At 49.4% G+C, this 9897-nt stretch overlaps 2 protein-coding genes across 2 annotated transcripts in view; one reads left to right on the top strand and one right to left on the bottom strand.

Annotated features, from left to right (window-relative positions):
• The first annotated feature begins 328 nt into the window (after positions 1–328).
• On the top strand, positions 329–1831 carry LOC119273591 (putrescine hydroxycinnamoyltransferase 1-like). Its single transcript, XM_037554703.1, has one exon. The coding sequence runs from the start codon at positions 329–331 to the stop codon at positions 1631–1633; it is 1305 nt and encodes a 434-aa protein (XP_037410600.1). The 3' UTR covers positions 1634–1831.
• A 4314-nt stretch (positions 1832–6145) lies between these two features.
• LOC119273590 (DIMBOA UDP-glucosyltransferase BX8-like) overlaps positions 6146–9897 on the bottom strand; it is a 6522-nt gene continuing 2770 nt past the window's right edge. The window contains exon 2 of the mRNA XM_037554702.1: positions 6146–7144. Within this exon, the coding sequence (XP_037410599.1) occupies positions 6255–7144 (890 nt within the window). The 3' untranslated portion in view covers positions 6146–6254. The remainder of the gene's footprint in view (positions 7145–9897) is intronic.

Raw genomic sequence — 9897 nt, 5'->3', positions numbered from 1 at the left:
TTTTTTTTTTGCAAAACGGTTTACACAAGTCTTTTCTAGGAACAATTTGAATTGAACCATGATAATCTCTCCGTATAAGGGTACAAAGCCGACACAATGCAAGCGAGAACATCCACATCCTTTCCATCACTATCCAATTCAAATATAAAAAATCATTTTAAGAAGATAAACCCCTGGACCGTGTGCACGTCTATGCATGTAGACTATAAAAATGGGAGAAGCGCGCGAGCTGCTGCAAGATCGCTACACATCCGTCTCTTCACTCGACCTCAGCTCAGTCAGCAGGAGAAAAATGGGCGCAGCGCTTTCTACGAAGAAAGCGACGAAAATGAGTGTGGACGAGGTGGAGGTGGTGGAGTCGTGCATGGTGGCACCCTGCCAGGAGACGCCTAGGAGAGGCATGTGGCTCTCCCCGCTCGACCTCTTGCTGCTCAACAGAGGCCACACCCCCGCCGTCTACTTCTACCCGTACCGCTCCTTGCCCGGTGACTTCTTCGACGTGGCCAGGCTCAAGGCAGCGATGGCCAAGGCACTCGTGGCTTTCTACCCCCTGGCCGGCCGTCTCGGCATGGACGGCAACGGCCGGGCAGAGATCGACTGCACCGGCCAGGGCGCGCTCTTCGTCGTCGCTCGCTCGGACCTCACCATCGACGACTTCCGCAGCTTCTTGCCGTCGCCGGAGCTGAGGACGCTGTTTGTTCCCCGCGTCGAAGACCACTCGCCGTCCGTCTTGTGCGCTGTCCAGGTGACCTTCTTGAAGTGCGGCGGGGTGGCATTAGGGACGGCGCTGCACCACGTCGCCGTCGACGCCATCAGCGCGTTCCACTTCTTGCAGACGTGGTCTGCCTTCTCCAAGGGCGGCGGCGCGGCGGCGCTAGAGCTCCCGTTCCACGACCGCACCCTCCTCCGCGCGCGCTCCCCACCCTTTGTCCACCCCGACGCCTTCTCGGTCTTCAGCCCCCAGCTGAAATTATCCGTCGAGCCGTCGGAGACCGTCGTCACCCAGGCTTTCGTCGTCTCCAAGGACCAGGTCACCGCTCTCAAGCGTGCCTGCGTCGGCGGCGACGGCGGCCGCGTGAGCACGTTCTGTGCCCTGAGTGCCCACGTGTGGCGGTGCGTCTGCGTCGCCCGCCGGCTGCCACCGGACGCTACCACCCGCCTGACCTTCCCGGCCAGCGTCCGGCGCAGCATAAGGCCACCACTCCCGCCTGGCTACTGCGGCAACGGGATCATCTGGCTTGGCGCGGCTGGCAAGGTGCGAGACGTCGCCTCCTCGGAGTCGGAGAACCTGGTGTTCGTGGCCGGCCAGATCAACAGCGCCGTCCGTCGGATGGACGACGAGCTAGTGCGCTCGGCGATAGACTACTTCGAGCTCACCGAGATCAACAGCAAGCCGGCGCCGGGGCGCATGCCAGAGACGGAGCTGCGGGTGATCAGTTGGCTTGGCATGCCGGTGTACGACGTGGACTTCGGGTGGGGGAAGCCGCTGGCAATGCTGCGTGCAGTGTCGGAGCGCGCCGGGTTCGTCTATCTGATGGACAGCAGGAAGGGGGACGGCAGCGTGCGCGTCCTCATGTGTACGGAGGCCGCGATCCTCAACGACTTCCAGCGCCTACTGTACGCCCGGTTCTAGCTCCAGGCGCGGCTCCACCACCTCCACCTCCACCTCCATCTCCACCTTGTCCACACCCACCGTCTCCAAAGATCAGAGTACGGATTGGGCCTTTCACCCTGTCAATTTATCAAACACCTCCACTGCCACCACCAAGGTATTTTTGGAACTTCCGTTGGGGAGCCACGTCACTCTCGTATTGTGCCAGTATTTTTTTTTGGCGTGGGAAATTTTCAATCATGTAATAAAAATTACAACCATGTTCGTGGATCACCTAACAACGACTACAAGCAGTCGAGTGAGTCGGAGACGTGTCGCCGTCATCGCTCCTCCCTCGTCGGAGCCCGGCAAACCTTGTTGTTGTAAACAGTTCGAAAGTCGTCGTGCTAAGGCCCCATAGCACCAGCGCACCAGAGCAGCAACCATGCCTATAAAGAAACTAGTAGATCGGAAGCATCAAATATATGAACATGCAAACAAAGACGAACGTAGACCGGATCCAAGCAGATCCATCGAAGACCAGCACCGACCGAATCCCACAAGTTCCGACGGAGACACACCTCCACACACCCTCTGACGGCGCTAGACACACCATTAGGACAAGGATAGAATGTGGGAAACATTTATTCCTACTGAGGGTCATCGCCGCCGCCACACAGCCCCAATGAAGACACTGAACGTAAAAGGAACTAGAACGGGGTCCCTCCCACCGGCGGGGGCCCGAGGTTGTCCGCACCTCCATGGCCCAAAGGCCATCTGAGATGGGGCAGACCGGCGGCAGCACCGATGGAAGGAAGAGGAAGGCTTGGGATCTTTTCTTATGAAGGAGGACGTATTATCTCAGTATATTAGCAAATGTTCCCATGGCCATGGGCAGTCACCAAGTTGCAGTTGCACATATTAGAATTTGTATTTAAATTATTTTTACAACTATTAAATAAAGTATGATACTTCCTCCGATTCATATTATTTGTCACTGGTTTACTTTAGTACTGTATTAAATTATACTAAACCGGCGACAAGTAATATAGATCGGAGGGAGTACAACTTATCTTAGATACGCTTAACTTTATCCTTTCATAACCATTATATATGTATATTGCTTTAGATCTAAGATCCGAATTTTTATAAAGTAACTCTAACAACTAAGAATTATAATAAAAAATAAAATAATTGGAGACATCTTTTGTGTGGTATCAATTTTTGCAAGATGAAATACCAGGAGAGGGGCTGCAATTCCGACTAGAGTAGCGCTACTACTACTCGTTCATCTGCACGAATTTGATTACTGACAACGGATTTTGAAAGCCCTTGAGCGCCATCCAAAAGGATAGGAAGCCATGAGGGATGAACATGCTTAGGGCGGAGATGATTCCCTTGAAGTACAACTGTCGAAACACAAAAATTTAGCAACCTGAGCGTAACTCGGATGGTTAGGTTATGTGCGATGAACCAGCCCACCAGGTTCATGTCCAAAATTTTGCACTGGTGCCCGCTTTTTCTGGATTTATTTTAGGCTTCTGGTGATGTTCGTTCAGTGGTAAGAGATCTTGGTGTCGACTATCTCGAAGGTGCTTAAAGGGATAGACTGTGCCTGCGTGCACTCATAAGAATGGGTGTATGTGAGTGTATGTGAGCATCCACGATTGTACTTGTTATAAAAAAGAAACACCAAAACTTCACCATAATGTTATGGAATGATTCCAACACCACAGAAAAACAGACAAACAAAAGTACCATGACACAATCTCTACTTTTAGGGGAACTTCTTAAGTTTCATTCGTTCGTTAACTCCCTCCAACCCTCGCGCGACCCCCGCGCCTTCACGGATTTCCCCCAAAGAACCCTATCTTTGGTTTTTGTTTTTCTCTCTGGTCTACCCACGCATCAAGACCGAAGAAAACCAGTCCGCCTCTCTCGCTTCTCCTCCTCTCGTATCGACGCACGATCTGCACGATCATTTAGGGCAACCAACACATGCGCTGCCGCCACCAGCCCTGTCCTCCTCTCTTCCGGTCCACCTCTACCAATAATCCTATCTACTACATGCTCCTCATGTCCTTGTCAGCCAAGTCCCCTTCTCGGCGTGGTCTATCTCAGCCGTGACGGCGATGCCCATCGAGAAATAGCAGCTGCCAGAATCACCGGCCGGCGCACAACACGGTGATAGCTCAACGTGTTTGGCAGAGGGCTGGAAAGCATGAGCGGCCGGCCATTGTGGGCGGGGAGAAACGGGCACTACCATTAGACTGTTGGGTTTGCCCTAGGAGAAAGAAGAACACACATAAGTTTGGAGCTTGAAGAAGATACGCACAGAGACTCTTGGCACATACACCTTTGCCTTGGCACTATTAGGTGATGGTACTGATCAGCTGATGCTAACTCAACTAACTAATTAGGCACTATTAGCTTGCATGTGTACTCGTCTCCACACTTCTAGGAGCACGCTCACTGCGGTAGCCTCAAGCCTTCAACTTAACTACATGCATGAACGAACTTTCTTTTTAGAAAAGGAGGATGACCCCCGGCCTCTCTCTGGGAGATGCATACGACCACTTTATTGATTATTCTCGAGGACCTTACAAAGTATTACACACAATATACCTGAATCCACCATCTTGGCAACATATGCCGCTACTCCTATCCATATGATGAAGGGATGCTAGCTGGGCCACTACCCAAACCACTCACCTAATGCATGAACGAACTAATGAGACGAAATAAACATGGTGACACCCAGACAACAAGATTAACTCTAACATAGACCCTCCGCCGCCAGCTGCGTCGGCGGCGCTTCCATCAAGATCATCGGTGAGAAAGAAGGGATGATGTCCGGCAGGGAAAATGAAGCAGATGTTCTATATGCTATACGCGAAGCCGGGTGCACATGGTTTCTTACCTGGTGGACAGGGCGACGACAGTCAGCAGCGAGAAGCTCCTCCGGGACATTTTTCTCGAGAGCCTCCCTAATCCATTTAAACCTAATCCTTTTCGGGGTAAACGGCCCGAGGACTAAAATTGCAACAGGAGACCCCTCGTTACATAGTAATGCATAGAGGAGATGAGGTACGCCTGCTCCTGTCGGCCATGGCGGAGCGCCAGCTGTGGCAGACAGCCCTCATGTCCATGTAGTAGTTGACGTCAGTTGTGTCCAGCAGGCAGTAGCTGACGCGGCGGATGAGGTCCGGCAGGAGCGACGACGAGTCAGCCATTGCGGTTGTGGTGCGGAATACTATATTGATCACTAATGTTGTTGTGACCGAGCATTGTACAAGGGAATGAGGGCGTGGGCAGGCGATGGATGCAACTGGCAGAGCAGAGCGCGATCAGTTTCCATGGTGTTATGCACAAATTCGTTTTGAGATGCATCCACCAAGAATCAAGTGGTGTTAGGTCTCCCTAGTGTTGAAAACAACGACATGAGACTAGCCACAGTGAGGAGTAACTTTGACTAGTAATATGCATATGTTACTAGTCTATGTTACTACCTCTATAGTGAGGAGTAAGATATGTATGATGTTATCCAACACTTCATTTATTAGGATGTAAACTCATCTTGTCTTGGTATATATGTGTGATGTTACCCATAGTTTAAGTAACTATAGCTATGTTACTCAAATCATCTCTTTCCTCATTAAATCGTTGCACTGTGGCTGAGTTGGACCCATGTTACTATTGAAGCTACTCCCCACTATGGCTAGTCTGATGAAAACCTAGTTACACAAAACAATGTCATTACGGTAAATTCTTTGCGAATCTTATAGCGTATGAGCCCATTATACCAAGTTCGCACAAGGGCCTACAAAATGCCAGGGCCGGCCCTTGCTTAGCCCATACATATGTGCTCATCCGATGGCTTGCATGGACCCTTGGTGATTCATCCGCCAGTATTTAATGTCATAGTAAAAATGTGAATCAATTCCAATTAACTCTCCCAGTGTCGCGTGTTCTGTTGTGCTTCTCCTCGACGCGCTAAATACTCTTAGCCTGTGACTTCAGTGGTATGTGTAGCCTCCTCCCAGCATGCATGTGAGAAACGACACTATCACCGCATTGCAAAGGTGGGCGGCGGCGCAGTTACTTTGTAATGGGTTTTTAGTACTAGTGTTGCCTCGGCAAGCTCTAGATTTTCTCATTCCACTAGAAGCCTCATGCTCGTCCCCCCTATGCGTGGATCAGAACATCGGCGTATCGACAAGCTATACAAAAGAAATTGGTGCAAGTATCTGATCAATCGCATCACACAGTAGTACCGACAGATTGTTATTTGGGCACGTGAAAAGCATACCAGAGTACCAGACAACATAGACAAAAATTGAAAATGAAAATTACTAGGGTTGTAGTGAGATTTCTTTTTACTTTCATAAAGGCAGTAGCTTAAGAACCAAAGATATAGTGATATTTTTTATTTCTTTGATATAAGACAGTACAATAAGATATTTCTTACACATCCCATCCCAATTATAAAACATCGGATGCTTTTGATATATAGCATGCACAAGCGAAAATGACCGACTATATCGCAATGTGGCGTGCGGTCATACATTAATACAATTGTTTCAAATGTTTATTTCAGCTCCAACATATATGCGGTCATACATTTATCACACGGGAACATATATGCATCCAAACTAAGTAATATCTAAATGGAAGAAGGTAATGTCATTATGCAATTCACCAACAAATCAATTCCAGTTTGTGAAGAGCCTCCTTTCATAATGCACCGGGTTGCTTTGTCTTTGAGATTATTTGCCCTTCGCCTCATCTCTCCACCTTCGTCGTGGCAAAACAACTTTTTAACACTCCTCTGAATATTGTCCCTGTCCATCTTGCCCTCTAACCGAAACCCTATCTTCCACACCTCCTGGACATACCTGGCATTTATCATTTGGTCGCCGAAATGTGGTCTACATATCATTGGAACACCCTCACTTATGCTCTCCAACGTTGAGTTCCAGCCATTATGGGTCCAAAATCCACCAATCGCCTGGTGCCCAAGAACTTCTTGTTGTGGGGCCCAGCTCACCACCATTCCCCTATCTCGTGCCTCTTCCTCAAAGCCGTCGGGTAGGCCTATCTTCCCTGAACCCTGAACCGAGTCAGGCCGGATCACCCAAAGAAATGGCATGCGACTGTTGGCCAAGCCCCATGCAGTCTCCACTAGCTCTTCCTGATCCATGGATGCCAAGCTCCCGAAGCTCACGAACAGAACAGATCCTACTTCTTGCTTGTCCAACCAATCCAAACATGTTCTATCTTGAGCCAACAGGCTGCTCTGGGCACCTAAAGATATCTTGTGAAGCGGACCGATCGCATACACCGGAACGCCCATGCCATCAATGATCTTTTGTAGCTCAGCATCTTCGAGGTCGCTGAAGGTGTTAATGATGACACCTGAAGAACACATTGATGATACCACAATGCGTTCTATTAAGGTGGACATCGTTTCATGTGGAATTGTGGCTGAGAAGACCATGTCTTGCTGCTGGAGCGGGTGGAGACCATCCAGTTGGATATTCAGTTGCAAATGATCTGAAATTTTGGTAACAAAATGATCAACCATCGAGTGGCGTATGTGTGGATGCACGTGTATTATTAAGAAACTAAGCAACTTAAATATGCGAGTCCCGTTTCTAATGAATGTTTGTTGATGTTTTGGTAGGTGTACGTGATTGTGGTTGAGCATGGTAATGTGCATATGTGGATACGACTAGTAATGCATGTTTTGTACATTATTATTTATATATTCACATGATGCTACAACCATTGTTTTAACTCTATTGGCTACAACCATTGTTTTAACCCTCCTCCCGCATCGCCACCCTCGCGGGCGACACGAGAGGCACTAACCTTAGCTGCCAGCCTCTCTTTATTCTCCCCTCCTCCCCCTCCATCGCAGTCATGGGATAGCGACGATTAAAGCTCGTGCATTTGACGGCAGCAACGAAGGGCTTCTCCTCCTTCCCAAGTTGAATGGCGGCAAGGGTGCATGATCCGCGGGGTGTGGCGTCTGCCTCGGTCCATGACGGCGCGGTGGCTCCCGGTGGTGATGCTCATGGTGATGCGGGTGGAGATCGGCCAGAGGATGGGGTTGGGGCTAGGCGTGGTCGGTGGCGGTGACGATGTCTGACCCGGATCCCAGGGCAGCGGCCTTAGTCGTTGGCGGCAGGTGAAACTCAGGAAGCCCACGGCGGATGGCGTGGTGGTGCCCCTCTCCAAGGTGGAACTGCGCCAGCCATCTGGTGGTTTGGCTCCGAATTGGATTGGATCAGTGACGGTGACGAGCAGGAGCAGGACATTTCCCGGATGCTCTCGCGGTTTGGTGAGGTGGGGTGGCGGCCCACCTTCTAGGCTCCAGTGGTGGTGCACTCCAGTAGTGGTCGGTACGCCAGGGCTCACACGGTGGAGTGCTGCTATGTATGGTCGCTGGATCTGGGCAGCCAGATATGGGGCTTTGAATGTGGTCTAGCCGATGCACAGGATGTTGGATGGATTCTCGTGGGATGAAATCCTGGTGCAAGCCTTGTGTTTGGCCGATGGCCGAAGCCGGTGATGGTGATGCCACAGGCGTCGTTTCCTTCCTGAAGGCATCATCGAGCTGAAGCTTGCACCTCCTTCCGCTACCTTCGGAGAAAACCCTTGATCAGTCATTCAGATGATGGCGGCGTTCACGTGCCGTTCTCCCATTAGGGGCATTATTCTTGGACGGGTTCATCGGCTAGAGGGGCCATGGACGACTACAGTAGTGGAGCAGCCAGGCATCTGATGCGACGACAACGGCGGGTCTCGGTGGCATGGGGCAGCGGGGTTTGGACGATGGTCGCGTGTTGATAGACGTACGCAGGATGGTGGTGCTATCTGGCGTCGTGGTGGCGTCAACGGCAGTTGGGCTTGGCGAGCCGTATGCATTGATCTCTCCTGAAGATGGGATGGCGGAAGATGGAGGTGTCGGATAATTCAGTCTGCGCATGCGTGTGTGGTGAGACTCTGCTACACAGGTTGGTGCTATCGGCTCGTGGCAGCCTCGGGTGGGCACTGGATTAGATGGTGTGCGTGGATGCGCCAGGGCACTCCATGAGCCTTGTAGGTGTAGCGAGTGAGGTCGCCAGGAAGGTGGCTTTGGGTTGATCCATGTATCTACTTTGTCAGACTCTGTTGAATAATTAATATAGATGGATGTGTGCATCGCTTGATGCAGAGGTCGGGGGTAATCCTCCTCTTCGTAAAAGAACAAAAAACATGAAGCTCCTTTTACTTGGATTTCCTTGCTTCCATCTTAATGCTAGTGATTCTCAGTATGCTCTTAGCTTGAGTACTCCAAAATATCAGTTGTGATAATGCTTTGGAGGTTGCTTTTAAATGCAGTTACGATGGACTCCATGTGTCATCTATTTTTTGATTTGTGATCCGTTCCCAGGCCTTGCTTCTTATGGATTTCCCCTTTTCTATGTTTTTGTTTAGCGTGCTTCCCTCTAAAAAGTTTACATCGATCTTATGGTATGCTTCTTGCTTGTAGCTATTTGTTTACTCTAGTAGGACTTCAGTGGTATGTGTACTTCAAATCTCCCGCAACCATTTGTACTATCAATTCCTTGCCCCGTTACTATGTTTCCTTGATAGTAGATCCCTTTCATTCGGCCCCACCTAGTACTGCATTGATTTGCACATGGCTTTCTGGGCTTAGTGGCCGGAACTGACATTAGTAATTTATGTACATTTTTGTAATGTTTGTCTCACTTGGTTATTTCTGTTATCATAAGAAAACGTATACTTTTCACCGCAAAATGTATCCTAGATGAGCAATAACCCCCTCAAGTGATATGTTGTCTAATTTGCACCTTCCAAATCCTGGTTGAACGTGCCTTTTGATGGTTCTCGAGCTAATCTGCATAGATTTGGTGCCCACTACGTGTGAGGTCCAGTTGGGGTGGAAGTTGGAATACCTTCCTGTGTTATTTATTTTCATGTCCAATTTGGTTGTTCGTGTATGTTACCAAATAATTTTATATATTTTTTGGTTTGTGTATGAGGCCTTAAATGCAATCAGCCTTTTTGTATGCAGAAATATTTTGGGTACTCTAGGGTGATAGAAATCCTAGAAGTGTTTTCTTTGGTTTGTTATGTATGAGGCTTGTTTGGGTGTATGTCATGTTGTAGGGGCAGGAAAAATGGTGACGCATATAGGTTGTTATCTGGGCAACTTAATGGGAACAAAATCCCACGTTCTCAACAAGAACCTCTGCTTTTCTCTTGTCATGGTTCAGCTTAAAAGTTCAATGACAGTG

Source organism: Triticum dicoccoides, chromosome 3A (assembly GCF_002162155.2).
Source record: "Triticum dicoccoides isolate Atlit2015 ecotype Zavitan chromosome 3A, WEW_v2.0, whole genome shotgun sequence".
Classification (NCBI taxonomy): domain Eukaryota; kingdom Viridiplantae; phylum Streptophyta; class Magnoliopsida; order Poales; family Poaceae; genus Triticum; species Triticum dicoccoides.
Note: the sequence above shows the minus strand (reverse complement) of the source record. Positions and strands in the feature narration are given on the sequence as shown.

Bases quoted from the DNA above. Each gene is read 5' to 3' on its own strand.
- LOC119273591 (XM_037554703.1), top strand. From the start codon at position 329: ATGAGTGTGGACGAGGTGGAGGTGGTGGAGTCGTGCATGGTGGCACCC.